Raw genomic sequence first — 17,376 nt, forward strand, 5'->3', positions numbered from 1 at the left:
CCCACGAATGTCAACCCATACACAACCCAAGTTCAACCCATAGGGAATCGAAGCCCAAGCCATAGCCAACCCAAGCATACATCCAATCCACATAAGAAATCCAACCCATTAGCCCATACAAAGCCCAATTAGTAAACTATGTCTATGTTTCCAGGTTGACACCATTAATCTCTTTTCTCATTTAATTATAACCAATATCCATTCCAATACCCATATCTTTTTCTCACGCACCCTCTTATCTTATGGTTATCCTTAGCTTTATCTCTAGGTGAAGTTAATAATAAGTACTCCTCACCTTATCTTCACCCATTATTTTGAAAAAACAAATCTTCGCCAAACAGTCCATTAGTTGTCATGGTTGGCTTGCGGTCATCTCGACACCTACCACCCTCTTAAACTTATCTCTTGGATGAATTAAAAAAACTTGTCTTTTATCTTGCAAGACAAAATCTTGCCTATACATCTCAACCCTCTCCATTGGTGAAACTCTTCATTCATGGGTTGACTCCAACCATATCTCCTTCCAACCCCCCCATTTATGAAGAAAAGAGCCAAAGCAAGGAAACACCCAAGCACTGGTGCGAGTCCCCGATTCCTTCTCTTAATCCTCCTCTCTTGGTTGCCTTGGGATCTTTAGCTCTCTCATGAAAATTCAAGCTTTAACACAGGCACCAAAACCTTAGAAGACCACCAACACAACAACATGGATTCATTCTTTTTATCATTTGAAGTTCTGTAGAAAGGAGAGAAAGAAAGAAGGGATACCCTGCCATAGAGGTTTACACTGAGATCGATCAATTTACAACAATTTTTGCAATTGTGATGCACATGCTACCAAAAATTGATGCATATTTGATGCAATTTAGATGTACTTTGGTTCCACCTTTGCCGAGACCAAAAATTAAAATTATATTTATTCAAAAAAATATTATTGAAGTATTAAAAAAGAGACGATAAGTTGATACACCTAAAAGAAATAAATGAATGCTTTAAGAAAGTGCATGCAATGAACTTTCGCTTTCAGACATTTTACAAAAGTTTTGAATAAATTAAAAATTGATAAAAAAATATGGATAAAAGCTAGTACCGAGTACATGATTATTGATGATAGTTTCTGATTATTTGAATAATCTTGGCTTGTAGGTGTAATTATTGTTAAATGATATTATAAATATATTTACTTTATTTACTTTTATTTAAATTGCTAATTCTAAAACACTAGATACATAAAGCTCATAAAAATGAACCGATTGTTCGTGATTGTGTCCAATTTGAAGGTGACTCAAAATAAGATCATACGTTTGTACAGTAGAAGAATAAAAGACATATATATATGCTTAAATCCAAGAAAAGTAAATGGTAAACTTTTGTCCCTCATAAAAACAAAAATCAATTGATTGATCCCATACATAGTGGTTTGATGGTACAGCATAGAGATAAGGATAAGGACAGGACACATGACACATAGTGGTTTGATGGTGCAGCATAGAGGATAAGACCAGGATTTATATGGTACAGCATAGAGATAAGGATAAGGACAGGAAGGATAAGAACAGGATTTGTAGGCAATAAGAGTTTGATGAAGGTGCAGGCACATGTAGCTCAAGTGAAATAATACCTTTCAAAAGAAGCACGGTACACTGCATGCGTAGAGTATGAGATATGGTAGAAGATTCACGCATGGAAAATAACCTGACAGAGTTTTATTTTCAAGATATGGTGAAATGGATTTCATCAAAAAAACAAAAACTGGGTGGGAATGTCAAGGGGGAAAGACACGTATGCCTTGATTTTGTTAATTGCCTTTTTTTTCTGTCTCTTTTCTTGGATTTCCAATACATGAGAAGATTAGAAGCATTGGCCTTTTTTTTTCCTTTTTGTTTTTTCAGATAAGACGGATGAGAATATGTTCAATCAAATCAAAAAATAAAATTTTGCATAGAGCAACCGAAATAACTGACAAACCAATCCATACCATTCCTCCACAATACTCTACCATATAAGAGGCAACCTAATTCGCAGCCCTGTTTGTTTTTCCGTAGATGCGCCTAACAATTAGGAATATAGGCTCACTATTAGCCGGCCTAGCACATCAACTAGTAGGATCAATTGTCCTTAACCCAGGATGGAATCAAAGTGGTGAAGAGGCGGAAAGATGGTGGTCAGGCCAAGATGAGTGCTAACTTTCGAGATGCCATTCTCCTCCATTTGAGGGAGGAAAAAAAAGAAATAGTTTTGGATTCCAGAACTTAATTGTTTGGGATATACTTTTATACTGTACAAGATCGGAAAGAAATTCTTTTAAAAAGTAATCTGAGATCTCCACTGACATAGTATTGCTCATTCTAAAACTAAATTATACTAAATGGCTGTACTAAATTAAACTAAACATGAATAGATATATTCATGACAATTCGAAAAAATAAAATATTTAAAAATTGAACAGTAAAATGAGCCAAAAATCATCTCTTTGTAGCTTGAAATGAGCCGTATGATTCTGCCCTGGTTTTGTTGTCTAATGGGGAAGAGAAGTGTCATTTGATATCCTTTGACCACAATTTCTAAAGAGAAGTGTAGGTTTTCTAAAATTTCAAATCATGTTTTTCTCAAAAGATTAAAAAAATAAAATAAAACCTCTAAACAGTTTTTGCTTTTGGATGGTCATGTAAAGTTGAGTAGCAGAATAGGTAAGTCAAAAAATGTCTCTCGCTATAACTCATTAATCGATCATAAACATGTGCCTCGAGTTAGCTTCCCTAATAGAATTACCAAACATAGCTCATAATCCGAAGAAGAAAAATGACATTCATTGTATGTTGAAGAGCACTACTTGAACCACATAATCCTTTATTGATAATGCTTTATAATGCCAATACAACTTGTTGCAATAATTTAGCCCAATCAATCATTTTCACTCAGAAGGCATGTCCACAATTGAAATTGATAAATATACAAGAGCCGGGGCTTAATTAAATCCCACAAAGAGCATAATAAATATACTTCTCCAAAATTTGTAATATTTGGAGGACGCCGGGGCATAATTAAATCCCACAAAGAGCATAATAAAGATACTTCTCCAAAATTTGTAATATTTGGAGGACTCCTATTCTACACTTGCTTCATAATTTATAAGGTTAAATATCCTATTCAATCATTTCCCTTCCCCATTTGTCATTCTACCTTAGTTTGCCTGCAACAAGGGAGTCAGAAACTTGTTCCAATCATGGCATCCTTTCACTTGGATATTGCTATCAATGTGAAAGCTATTTGTGTAAAGCACTAGCTCATAGTCGAGATAAGCATTGACTTGTTCTTGTTCTTTCATTGCTTGAATCATGTTTGCCCGAATGCTTGTTTCTTGCATCTGTGGAGGGAAAATTCCAGTTAATAACTCGAGGAATTTTAGATCTTGGATTCAAGTAAGGTTAAACTCAAAAACAATGACTACCCACCAAAAGAATGGAAAATGAAAGGAAGGACAATTGTGTTGAATCTTTATATAAGATGGCTAACCTCAAAGCATGAATTTTAAGAAGGCCTAGATCTTTTTGGAACCACATTGATCGCAGGTTAATGTTATATAATGAACTAGACTTATAGTTAAAGAACAAAATATGGTCTATTTTAATAAAAGAACACAAATGCGTGATAAACTCAAATGCAATGAGTCATTTTACTGATTTTTGCCTCAAGTGTTACTCCATATACTTGATAATTTGAAAAGACTCAGATATTATGCTATAAGACTCATAGAGGTAGGAGAATTAAATCTACAAGGACAATGCACCATAGTAATTTCAAATATCCAATTTCTTCAAACAAATCGCAGCCTCGTCACTCCTCCACAGATCCTAATTCTCAAAGTATATTATGTTATGGGTATTTTTGGATTGTCCTACATAAAGAGCAAGCTATCATATTATTTCCTTCTAACTAATCATCTCAAGAGAATTTTTCATGATTGTTAGTGATTTAAAGTTTTGAACTTCATTTTGATTGAAGAAGCATTAACTAGATGCATGAAGTAATTGCTTGCACATAGATATGATAAAAAAATTTAAAAAATAAACAAAATAGTTGTGTAATTTGTCCTAAATTACCAAAGTCTACATTATAACTACCAAAACAACTAACCTCCAGTGAAGTGATAACTTCACTAATCTTCATTAGTTCCTCCAGACCTTCTATTTCTTGTCGTATCGTACTCACTAGCTCGCAAAGCATAGAGCTTATATTCTCAACCTGCTTGAAAATGTGATGGAGAATAGGGTGAGAAGAGGCAACATAACAACAAACTACGACTTAAGATAAAAGCCAACAATTCAATCATGTAAAAATCAAGCAACCTTGCTAAATTCTCATTATAGATGATTTACATAAATTAGGAACTATGTATAAAGAAACTAACTACGTTATGCTGAGTTAGATTTAGGAAGGGATGCTAAATTCAGACTTGGTATAAATGACCCAAGCTCACTGTCATCTCGTATTTACCTATAAGTACTAAATGGAATCTCAATGAACTTTCGTGGTTAGCTTGCGCTTGTAGGTTAAATGTTTAATGCTAACAATCACCTTGCATTTCTATAAATGAAGATTGTTATTTTTTTTAAAAAAAAAGAGAAGAAAAGATAATGACTGAGTGCAACCCAAATATCACATGCATAATGCAAGATTGGATGTTTAAGAAAAATGATTTGATATATAGCCTCAAAGACATTATATATAGTTCGCTAAACATAGAAAATACTAAAGAGAAGAAAGGCCAAACCTTGGAATAAAATATCCTGGCGTTAGCTTCTGTTTCTCTCATAATGTCCATTGCTATACAAGTATATCTATGTACTGAGATCATGTTGGCCTGCACACAACAGAGAAAAAAATAGACAAATTGCTGTCAAACAACAGCAGCAGCAACAAAGGGAAATGAAAATTTGACCAGTGGTAACCATGCTTCCAATAATCGTATGGTCTTGCCTATTGAGTGATTAAAATTCAGCCCATATAATAACAGATAATATCATCATTGCACAATGTCGCAAACTATGGATGGAAATATGTAGTATGATCAATTATAGAGTTTAGGAATTAGAATAGGAATACAATTATCGAAATGACTCACTCACCCCTAGATGTTGCTGACTTGGTCTAAACTCAAAATGCTAATAAGAGCTCTCTCTCTCTCTCTCTCTCTCTCTCTCTCTCTCTCTCTCTCTCTCTCTCACTCTGAGATGAACCTCAACTAACTTGCACAATGATGAGTTAGGCCAGGTAACAAAAGAGAACCAAGTGATTTGAAATTCTGAAAGAAGAGCAGGCCTAGCTAGATCTAAAGTTTAAATAATTTGAAGTCAGCTTGGTTGGTATAGATGAAGCATATTATATTGTATACATGCCTGTGAAATAAAGCATGTCTCTTTACCCGAGTAAGTTGTGTGGAAGTCTAATCTAATATATTGTGTAATATTAGATAATTCTTTAGACCAATGAAATTAGATACCTGTGCACCCTCAGTCAAGGGAAGTGCAAGGCATATGGTTCCCAAGACCCTCCCTAATGCAGCAGTAGCTTCAAGGTGTCTTTTGGCATGTGGTTCCCACTGCTCTAGGAGCCGGATTTGAGGGCTAAGGATCCGAGCCACCTTCATCTTGTGCTTTCGCCTTTGAATCAGGATCCTCTTGGCTGCTACTATATTCCGTAGTTCATTCACCTTCAACCATGCATAGAACAATTTCTTCTGCAAAGAAAGAAGCATATACATTACTACTATTGACTGTGCTCTTTGAGCTGAAATTTCTCCAAAAAAAAAGAACCATCTCTATCCTGGTTTGTAGCCTACACCATTCCCTTATACATGGAGCTCACACAAAGACTTGAGGTGTCTTGTGTGCACACAGCACGCAGATGATTTTTCTCATTCTCATCACACTCGCACAGTTCAATATAGGAGGCCCAAAGTAGTGCAGAAAGTGAGGTGCAACATTGGAGGAAAAAAAAGGGTTAAACTGTATAATTTGCATTAAATTATGAAATAAAATTAAAAGAATAAAAGTTATTTTTTTGACTGCATTTGTTCGTCTTATTTAATGGTTTGAATAACTTTCCATTATGAAATTTAATTTAAATTAGGTACCATTTTTTTATTTTTTATTTTTTGGAAAACATCTTGTAAGATGAAATACGTTTTGCAAGTTAGCTTCAAAATGATGGCCTTCTATAGGACGGAATCTACTTAACCCCAATATTGGTTGTATATGAATTTAACTTCTACCTAGTTGTATGTTAGGTGTATGAGTTGATGGCGATGTAAACCTACCACATAAAAAGGGGGAAAAAAAAGAAAAACGATATGACCTTTTCGTGGGAACAATGCTCAAATAAATCACGAGAATGATGACTGAAAACAGCACTTAGATGACAACGATGTTTGGGAAATATATGTCCAAAATATTTTTGTAAAAGCAATTTACTGCAAGATTCTTGATAGAATGTTAGAGATCAGCACATAAGAAATTGTAAAGATTTAGAATGTAAGGCAGGATCATCATAATATGATTCCGCGTACCACACTCATGTCAAAAAAGAGATGCAGCTAATTTTGTTTAGCAAAAAACTATTAATTAATTTTATAAATTTTATTATATACCTATTAATGATCAAAATATATGCATATCTAATTATTGACATAATTTGAAAATAGTGTATAAAAATACTTTTGGCCCATTCGAATATACCAACCTATTACCCATTAAACAAAAAAAGAGTTCTTGTTTTCTAAGGAATGTGATGCATTTTGTTTTTATTGGGTGTATTCATACTCGTCAGATATGAATCATCCGTTCTAGCAAAAAAAAAAAAAAAAGGTTTGATGCAAATAAAGGCCTTCCCCGGTACAATAAAAAATAATCATATTCAAGGCACAAATGTCAAAGCCCATTGTGTATTGAATATGGTATGATATATTGTAACATATCAATTGGTACCAGACGCACCGTACCAGTCCGGTACCGGTGGCCAGGTGTACTGCGCACTATATCGTACCAACACTATAATAGTGTGGCACTGGTACGGAGTTCGAAACTGTACCGTACCAGTCCAGTACCAATAGTCAAGTATATCATGTAATATATCGTATCGATACTATGATAGTGTGGCACTGGTACGGAGTTCGATATCATACCGTACCAGTCTGGTACCAATAGCTAGGTGTACCGCATATTGTATCGTACCGATACTATGATAATTTGGTCGAATACCATATCGTATCAGTCCGACACCAGTAGTCTGTATCATACCGACAGCACTGGTATTCAAAGCAATGTTGCTCTTGGGTTCCGGATGGTAGATTGTGGAGCATACGGGGAAGTAGCAGTGGAACAAAACACGCCCTGCGACATCCCCTGTATCCCAATAAATAGAATAAATAGTACATGTTATAAACGATGCGCTCCATAAGCCGCCGCGTGGCCCCACAAGAGGATCCAAGCAAACGTACGGCGCTGATTCGCCGAGCAGTACATTCGACTGTCCAGAACCCAACAGCAAATCCCAAAGCGCTACGAACGCCCGGCTGGCTCTCACCTCGGCTTTAAACTTCGTGCACCCGATGGCCGCCTCCGCTCGCGCGTTGGCGAACCTCCACTGCAGCAGCCTCGCCGTCAGCATCCTGAGCTGGTGCGCGGCCTCCTCCCTCGCCGAAGGTTCCTTCTTCCTCCTAAACAACCCCAACACGCCTCCGACTCGGGGCCTCCCTCTGCTCTCCGGCGACTCCCGCGGCGAGCGGCCCGGGGAGAGCGCCCAGGCCGAGGGGACCGCGGAGCAGGGCCGCACCGCCGCCCTCCTAGAGCTCCCACAGGATTCTGGCGTCGGGCGGGGGGGAGGGGACTCGCTTTTCTCCTTGGGGAGGCGGCGGGGCGTGGCGGCGTCAAGGGACGGCGGTGGCCGGGACTTGGAAGCGGACTTGGAGCGGGCGAGGTTGGGAGAGAAGGGCGGGTTCTCAGCGGCGGAAAGTTGGCAGAGCCTCGGCGTTCCGCTCCGGCTCCGGTGGAGGCGTGGCGACAGCGGCCTGCGGGCTTCCATTCTCTCTCCCTTCTCTCGCGGCATTTCGGACGGGAGCGCTTCGGGCGCTTTATGTTGCGATAATCATACCCAAACGCCCCTAGCTTTCGCGATATTTACTACAACGGATTGAAGGCCTTAACGGAAATTAAGCTGAGATAAAGGAGGCAGAGAGGGGATGGGACAATGGGGGTGGCGGACTGGGGGCCACGTCGTAGGTTAGGTGAGGAAGAGTGCCCCACGACCTAAACGGGTCAATTAGGAGAAGAGAGCACGTTGCTGTAACTGAGAGAGAAAGATGTCAAAGCCTGGAAGAGCTGAAGTCTCGTTTTCAGTGGGATATGGAAGGGATGGAGGGTTCCTTTCTCCGTACCTAGAAAAGGCTGGACTGGAGATATAGCTCTCTGCACTAAGCTTTTGGATTTACTTCAAGGGATATTGTTTAGTCTTATTAGTGTGACACGGGAATGCCATTGCCTTCATAAGCCTAGCCTGGGTCAGCGAGTGCATCTTACGTTAAGAGAAATTTGAAGGTTTTATTTAATATCATTGTGGTCCTGTTAAGTGGTGGCACTTCATATGGGAACTGCTTCCATTTTGGAATAGCAGAGCATTACTTTGAACGATGAATCAAAAAAAAAGTGATAACATATAAAATTTGCATTAGATGTCTTTAATAAGGTTGGCATGAGTTTTCTGACAAAGTTCCTGCACTTGTTCTGCCATTTTGGTCCTGCTCTCAAACCTCTTGGCCGACACCTCCATCCCATTTTCAATTAAAAATTTATTGATGCTATCATTTGTTTTGGATGTGCACATTTTTTTTCTGTTGGCATCATTGCAGATGTGATGATTTAACACAAAACAGAGTCCGGTCCAAAAACCTCAATGCATCAACGTTTTACAACCACATTAATTCCGTCATTGTTCTTCACACAATCACTTCCTTGTAAAATTTTAAGAAAGAGAAAAGTTTAAGAAATTGTTGTTTTTTGGCCTCGGTGACATTCATCGTGATTCATGAGTTGTTATAGTGGATAAACGCAACGAACCTTCCAAATTAAAGAAAAGAAAAAGCTCGCATACAAAATATCATTCCATTGGATTATTGATTTGGCAAATGAAGAAGAAAATTGAAGATCTCAGCCATGCTTGGTTGTGATCAATATAACCAATGCAAGGTGCTATTTCCAAAGAGTGATTGAATTGGTGGCATCGGCAACGTGAGAGGGTGCCACCCCATATTTCGGAATATTCGAACTATGATCAATGGTGGCGTGGCCTTTCAGGCCCAGCACGTATTCAGATAGGCTAACAGGGTCACGGATGGGTGGCCTCGTACGTAGCTAGTTGCTCTAGAAGTGCCTTATGGGTTGGAGAGAGGAAGTTGCTTATAATGCTCCGTGATTTATTATTTTTTGATTTTTTTTGAATGTATTTGTACTAGAATTGTATGAATCATTTGGTTTAGCAAAGATAAAAAATGTGACTGAATTGGTGAAAGATGGACCAGAGCTATCCTCTATGGCCCATTATGCATGGGAGAGTTGGGTTTTATCGTAAAGTTCCGACTCTGGTGATCAGAAAAACTGGGAGGCTGTTACTAACTAAAGTGTTTTTCTTCAAAAAAAAAAAAAAAAAGGAGCTATTATACGTGGCCTGCCTCCTGATTGGACTCGGACCATGTACAAGAACGATTAAGATCGATCCCTGGAATTCTGGCGTATATAATTTTGGATAAAAATTCGTGGCAACATTTAAGGCTGCTTTTTGGGTGAAGTGGGGTAAGCTTTATATGCCCGTAGTCTTAATTAAATGAACTGGAAAAACTCTCGATTGGTAAAGTTTATCTCAAAAAACCATTAGTTAGGGAGCGCATCCTAGAATTGGAGGCATTGCATGGGCTTCTGCTTTCACCAATTATATCTCATAAAACCACCCACCATGGAAGCATTAGTTGGAGACACTGAAGCAGGCACAAACTGTGGTTAAAGGATCTGTGAGGGATTGGTGGAGGCATCACTTGTTACTGGGTTTCTTGAAAGGGGTCGGGCCGAGGCCTACGTCAACTGTGTCATCTCTGTGGGACAAAATGGAGGTCCCTGTGGAAAGAATGGTCTTGAAGGTGGGAGGGGGTTTTCTTGAAAGGTGAATCTCAGGCATGTCAAGGTGCAGGGTGCAAGCGAAGCTGGACTTTGGGCACTAAAAAAAGGTGCTAAAGGTGGCATCTTTTGTGTAGGTGCAAGCAGCCAAGCGCACGCAAAGGCGCACCTCAGCAAATCCTGTGAGATGCGGGTATCCAATATCCAAGTTACCACCCAGCTATTGGTCCCATTTGCTGCTATGTTGCAATGGAAGGAAAGGTGAAAAAAAAACAAAGGAGGAGGAAGAAAGAAAGGGAAAGGCATGTTTCCATCATTTTCTTCTTCCTTCTTCTCTCGTCGTCGTCTTCTTTTCTTCTCTGTTTTTTATTTTTTTGAAAGACAGGGATGCTCCAACCCCTGGTGCTGCTCCTGCTTCTTTTTTCCTCCTTTTTTTTGTTAAATTGGCCTATCTTGTATTAGGAATATTTTAGAATTGATATAGAATAACTAGGATTCATGAAATGCAAGTCTTCTTACATTCGATGTGGGATTGTTAAAACTCAAAAAGACCTTGAAAGTTCAATATTTTCAAAAGATTATAATAAAAAAATTCAAAAAATCACAGAATACTCCGACATCTTTCTCATTGATATTCTTATTCCATCTTTTTATCAGTTAATCCTGGTTTTTTCTCACCATCCCCAAATAACCATCCAATTTAAGGTATTTAAACATCAAGTCTGCTTCTAGCTCATCATATTTTTTCCTGTTTAATTGTTACCAAACATAGAATTCAGAGGTCTTGTTATGGATACCTTTTGTAACATCTTTTATTTTTACAATCTCGGTATTTTGAAAGTATGCAAGGATGAGTTCATTATATGTTTATATTGGGCATAGCTGATCATAGACTGGACTTGGACACAGAAAACATTATATTTTAAATAGATTTGGCCCACAATTTGACTAAAAATAGATATAGTTTAGGCCTAAGGCTCGGTTCTGATCCGCTCTAAGAGTAGGGCAAAGAATTAGGCATATTGTGCTGCTAACGGCATCTAGAGATGGTGATTTACAAATTTTCAAGAGCTTGAGAATGAAAGTGTAATTAACTGTTTCTATCTAATCTAGGCTCCTTGAAGTCTCTTCAGCAAAGGCTAGGACTAATTTTGATAGTCAATGTTTCATTTTAACAAATTGCTTCTTGCTTATATTCATTTTCCATTTCTCGAAGCGAACATTTTCAGTATCTTTCAGAACCAAAGTTTTAGATAAAGTCGACATGCGCAACTTACAATTTTGGATCAAGTCGACATAGTTCTGTTTCGTTTCATTTTTTCCACTGGTATCAATCACAGCTCATTGTTCAATCCTATTTGGCTCTTTTCTTGTGGTTAGCAGAAGATAGACTTATTTGGTACATGTGACCATTGTGTCGCAATCTTAGGTTACAATTTTTGGACGAAAAATATCTTCTCCTACATGTGGCTCTCCTGCAGCTGCAGAGAGTCAACATGTGGGTGGTGATTGGTGTGGCCCATAATAGGTTATGGTAGATCTCGGACATATTTGGTTGAAAAGAGTTAAACTATAGGATAAGAATTGAAACGAGTGATTTTCATCTTTATCATTTGGTTGGAGAAGTTCCATTTCCATTTCGATTCTAGAAGGAAATAGAAATGCCTCAATCCCCCAAAACTCAATCTCTATTCTCCTCTAATATTTAAATTCTATTTTAATTTCGATTTCGGTTTCGATCACCAACCAAATACGCCGGAAGACCTGACCATTCCAATTCCTATTCTAATCAATTTTGATTACGGTTGCAGACCAAATGCACCTCTAATACAACGGAAGATTTTAGATTTTTTAAGAGATTTTCTTAGCTCCTATGGTTGGTTAGTCCAGCTGAACAATTTGGGGTTCGGATTGACTGGGTCAATTGATGGACCCATTTGTCCCAACTTTCATATAGGTTGGTAAATTGGGCCTTTATTGGGGTTGCCATAACTGTGGGTTGCCGTGTTTGTTTGCTTTCTTCATTCCTTGTGTTACCTCATAGCTAAATAACAATACAAATGGGCAGATAACCCAGTTGTTGCACTATTTTCTCATTTTTGGTGTATCTGCATTTGAACAATATGGAAGGTGAAAAAATGATAAGAAAAAAAATAAAATTCCATAGCATAGTCAGGTTTTCTAAGTTCTATTACTTTCAATATGGCGTGGAGTCCATTGTTTTTAGTCAACGTAAATGACAAAACTTCTACCAACTTGTCATGTTTTCTTGATTAATTCTAGGAGCTTCAATTTCAAATCAAGAAAATGGTGTTGCCATTAGATTCCTTTTGAGAAAAGTAGACAGGTCTGTTAGCGGTGTCAACCGCAAGTAAAATAAAGGTGCGTGATTTCTGACTGGTGTCATAATCAGAATAGATTAGAATCAGAACAAGAACGGTCATAAGTTTGGATACATTTAGTTTATGTCCAAAATTAAAAAAATAATTAATTATTTTTAAAAAAATAATAAAGTAAAAAAGATATTTTTGAAAAATAATTTTTTTAAGCAAATGAGGCAAAATAATATTTGAATATTAATAAGAGCCATGAGCCATGATTGAATTTTGGATGATTAGAATATTTGCATAAAATAGAAATAGAACTTCTTCCAATCAAACGGTTAGAGTGGAAATCACTCATTTTCATTCTTTTTTCGAAATCTATTTTTTCTCAATTAGACCTTGCACTGGGAGAACCATCTCATTGACCGCATGACTATGCATCATCATAGTTCATTTTTATCAATGATAATTTCCTGTATCTTCATGTTCTTCAGCTTCTATAACGACATATAACTTTTGGAACGAATTCATTACTTGACAACAAGGGAGTGGACTTAGCATTTAGCAGTAAGTCTAGAACTTAGCCAGCCTGGACGATTGATACTCTTCTCTACTTTGACATAATGAGTTGTAATCCTTCTTGGGTAATGCTTATGACTCTCGAAGTTTGACAGGCGAGTTACGACTAAAAAAACCTTGAGTCGGTGGTTCCATGAGTCGGTCAAAAGGATGTTGCGACATGCCTGCACAACATAAGTTGGCCTAGCCAATAGAAAACCATACGAACTAGACTCATATGAAAGGATCTCATCAACAATATAAATATTGCTAATTGTCACGTCTTTAGTTTTGTGTGTTTGTGTTTTTTTTTTTGGGTTGGGAGGGGCTAGGGAGACCAATTTAAACTAGGTAGAAGGATAGGTTTTTTTTTTTTTTTTTTTGAACCAAACAAAGGTGGAAACTCTTCTTAGTAGAACACGATACCAACTGAGGTAAGTCTACTTAGCACCATTTACTAGTTCATGGAAAAGAAATTTGGTCAGATGCGATGCCTCCAAGCAATACTTGATGATTTTATCCTTTGCTACTTGCATAAAAAGGTATGGTACGATTCCATTAAAGTCAGCTCTATGGGTGGTGGGGAAGAAATGAAAAAGATGAGGATTAGCCGCCCTCTTTAGCCACTTTTGAAATATTTGAGATCCATGCCCTAGATGTGCATGTCACTAGAGCATCTCAGTTTATAATAAAAGATAGGCATGGAGAGTGAAGCCTTGTTCCAATTGTGTTATATAATTTATTTCTTTTTTGTAACTATTTGTGTAATACATTGCTAATCAAGATTAATTAGTAAATATAAAACCGATGCGCCGGGGGCGGTGGGCTTGGTCGGCGACGACCGGATCACTAAACCTTTATTTCGATTTCCGAGCCCGACGCGGTCGGCTACGCGTGTCCTCGTGGCTTCTTGTCAGCTTGCACAACGAGGTCGCATATCCACCCCTTAGTCTACGTATGTTTGAAAGAGTCCTTGAAGGCGTCCCGAATTGGAGTCGCTGGAAACCATCCTGAAGGCAGCGTCTCTCTCAACGCGCATTCGAAGTTCCTCTTTAGTGGCTGTTTCCCCGTCGCCACGGCGACCATTATTTTCTTGCTTTCACGCGCGCCTCTCTTTGGTGCATCTCCATCCGGGGTCGGCTCTTATCGGTGAAATATTTAGGAGAGACCAGGACCAAAATGACACGTATTCCTGCCCCTTTGAATACTGTTGTCTTGCTCCATCCAAGAAGCGACACCTGCTCCACGTATTATTTATTTTTTGAAACCAAGTCTATGATTCTCCTTAATTAGCTTTCATGTCTCTCTTCTTCTATATTTATTATATTCTTCATTTTATTATTTAATAATTGAACCTAACGGTTTTGATTGGAAAAAAAAATGAGACATTATCGTTGACTATGTTTTGGAGATTGGGAGGGAGTTCGCTTAAGCCTACCCTGCTGAAATATAGGTTACCAGGCAGATCGAGCTTAATACTCGCGGAATATAAGGGTTCTGAGTGATAGAAATCTAAAGGAGTGTGTGTTGATATCAAATCTTGAATTCATCCAAAATTCGGTGGTAATATCAAATGTTAACTTCATTGTAGCAAGGCTTACATGGAACCAAATAAAATGAGTCTTTACATATTTGGCTCAAAACGATTGTTCCTTTTCTTTTTGGTGGCCTGTATATTGCTTTTTAAATTTAAGAAACCTCTCATACCATGTCAAAGAGTAGCTGACTGGATAGTGTGACGACCTGGACCTGGCATATCATTACCCATCTAATAGAACGGTATGACCAGTTGAATGCTATATTGATATCATTCTGGCCACGTGCCAAACTCAGGTCTTGCCAATAAAATAATCAAAAAAACCTACTTTGATAAAAATGTTCCGCATAGAGACAATTTCGGTGGACCCAACATCGTTATTAGAAATCAAGCAATGTTGAATTATACAATACCGATGGCAGAGTTACGTGATGCATAGAAAGATCTAACATATACTATGAAATAGGTAGAGGGCCATCAAGTTTATCAACTATAGCCTTCCGTTCTTATTTTCTAACTCAGAATTGTTGAAAAATAAAAGCAACTTTACATTCATATAAGATGACATGTATTTATGGAAAAAGTTAATAGTGCTGCGTATTGCATATCAGCATATACGACCAATCTAGAGACTATATTATGGACAGTTGTGATGGATATTTTTTTATTTTATATATATATATATATATATTATTTCTAATTTTCATTCATGTATTCACACTATATTATTATAATAAATCTAATTTACTAAAAAAAAAATAAAAGAGCTGGATCCCAGAAAGCTTGAAAGTATGATTTGAAGGCAATACAGATGACAAGGTAGGCGGTTGACAGCATAAAAGGCTGACCAGTGACCATACGGCACTCCAAAAGCCAAGGATCTGGATAGGCGTCTGCAGTACAGGGACACACCGCTCTCTTTTCTGAGCGCTACTTCGAACTCCCCACCTTCCAACACGTGGCAGTGCTGTCATTTCATTTTGCACTCACTAAACAAAGGCCATGTCTTTAGTATAAAATTACGAACCCAACAACTACGTACCTCTCGTATAGCTTTTTTTTTGTCCAGAGAAGCATGTACGGAAGGTTGGGAACTTGGTGTTTAGGATTCCGCCACCAACCACGGTGCATCAGGATTCAAACCAAGACCAGCGGGTGACCAGATCCACATTGGAGCACTCTCTTGAACGAGTCAGAAAGTCGATATTTTGAGTCTGATTGAGCTGATTTTGTTTAATTCTGGTTAGTTTTAAATTTATTTCGAGACTGTTAACAGGGCGCTTTCTTTTTCAATTAAATTTAGATCATGCTTGATTTGAGCTACAATTGAACTCATGTTTCTTATATCCATTGAAAACCCTTGCATGCAAGAAAGGTTGATATTAGTTTAGCATTCCTCTTCTATACTGCACCTATGGAGGAAATTTACTTAAAGATACAGGAATGTCTTTCATTATAGCTTAACATATCAGCATAGGAAGGTTATCAGTCTCAAGGTATGGACTTGTATGACAAGCAGGTCAGAAAATATGAACTTATTTTGTAGATTGAAAGGCAAGTTAGGCAGTACTTTCTTTAATAGACTAGGATTATTTCATCTACATTGCATCATGTAGTATTTTGATTCGTTCATTAATTCATGTTTAAGAGGAGAGAGATTAATACAAGCTTGAGAGCATAATATGGACTCCATGTCTAACCCTGATGAATAGAGAATCACCATAAACAAACTGACATCTTATCTTCATGAAATATAGTGTACGCGACAAGATTTATGCGCTTGGGAAGAATTCTTTTTCCGTTTTTTCTTTGTCCTGATAAAAGTATAAGGCGCAAATATTTAGAGACTGCAGCCTCTCAAAATTCAGAACGTAGGGTGCCAATATACATCTTTGTTCATGCATTGGCTTAAAAATGCGTAGTCCACGTCCTCTCTGAAAACATTTGATGCAATAAGAAAACATTAAATTTTGCAACGAGGAATCACCAAAGATTTATTGGAAATTATTTTAAAAATTGTACTAAAATTGCTAATAATTGTGTATAATAAAAATAAAATATGTGAAATAAATACAAAATTAGATAATATAAGAAAATTGGAGAGGTTCTTGGAATGAGTTATGTAATTAGCACGCTGCCTAAGAACAAATTTCACCCTTTCTAGTAGGTATATGGTTGAGGTCATCTCCAAAGTACAATGAACCTGATTCAGAAGGACTCCTTCAGTTGCCCAGGAAGAAGGGAAAGTAGGAAAGAAGGGAGAGAGAAGAAAATCTCTCGGAGATTTGAGAGAATAGAAAGAAAGATCTGAGGAAGAGAATGTCTACTCACGTCCTCAATGACTATCTCAATAAAAGCCTCAATGGTCTGCCTGTGCTAGATAAAGACTCAACAACATACGTGCAGAGCCTTGGAAAGCTTATGTTACAATCTGCAACTCAATCCGAAGAATTTAAATTTACAAATTGTGAATAAGGAAATTACCAGGATTTTTGTCGAGATATTTGAAATTTGTAATGCTTATGTTACAGATTTGAGAAAATAATCTAGCAGACCATGTAGCAAAAAAAGGCTAGCTATGTACACTAATGCATTGTGCATGTTGTGCCATGCACATATGCACGACACTAATTCTATGCCATTGATAAGGTAGTTAGTGGATTTAAACCTCATTTAGTGTTGATTATATCCATCTAGAAGAGCTAATAACCTCTGTTGAGGTGAAGCCATCTTACTTGTAACTTAGCTCTTATGAGAAGTTTGACTAGGATGGAGGAAGAGAGTCAGTTAAGGCTTA

The 17,376-nt window shown here is 37.6% G+C and overlaps 1 protein-coding gene across 2 annotated transcripts; it reads right to left on the minus strand.

The window, feature by feature from the left end:
• Positions 1-2,830: 2,830 nt before the first annotated feature.
• LOC103705206 (QWRF motif-containing protein 7) lies at positions 2,831-8,145 on the minus strand. Of its 2 annotated transcripts, none has more exons than XM_089929711.1 (5): positions 7,582-8,145; positions 5,501-5,737; positions 4,772-4,861; positions 4,135-4,245; positions 2,831-3,364 (listed from the first exon to the last, which is right to left on the minus strand). In XM_089929711.1, exons 1-5 carry the CDS (start codon positions 8,101-8,103, stop codon positions 3,182-3,184), a joined length of 1,143 nt encoding a protein of 380 aa, XP_089785837.1. In that variant the 5' UTR covers positions 8,104-8,145; the 3' UTR covers positions 2,831-3,181. The 2 variants fall into 2 exon arrangements, with proteins under 2 accessions (XP_089785837.1, XP_008787066.5); XM_008788844.5 differs by having other exon boundaries at positions 4,135-4,242; positions 7,582-8,124.
• Positions 8,146-17,376: the final 9,231 nt, after the last annotated feature.

The sequence above is a fragment of the Phoenix dactylifera genome, chromosome 3, assembly GCF_051530095.1.
Source record: "Phoenix dactylifera cultivar Ajwa chromosome 3, Ajwa_hap1_PhDact_Kaust_v1.1, whole genome shotgun sequence".
Lineage (NCBI taxonomy): Eukaryota > Viridiplantae > Streptophyta > Magnoliopsida > Arecales > Arecaceae > Phoenix > Phoenix dactylifera.

Bases quoted from the DNA above. Each gene is read 5' to 3' on its own strand.
- LOC103705206 (XM_089929711.1), bottom strand. From the start codon at position 8,103: ATGCCGCGAGAGAAGGGAGAGAGAATGGAAGCCCGCAGGCCGCTGTCG. The intron at 4,246-4,771 runs GTTTGGCCTTTC...CACATTTTCAAG, and splicing joins CCAGGATATTTTATTCCAAG to CAGGTTGAGAATATAAGCTC. The intron at 3,365-4,134 runs GTTAGTTGTTTT...TTCCCTCCACAG, and splicing joins AAGTTATCACTTCACTGGAG to ATGCAAGAAACAAGCATTCG.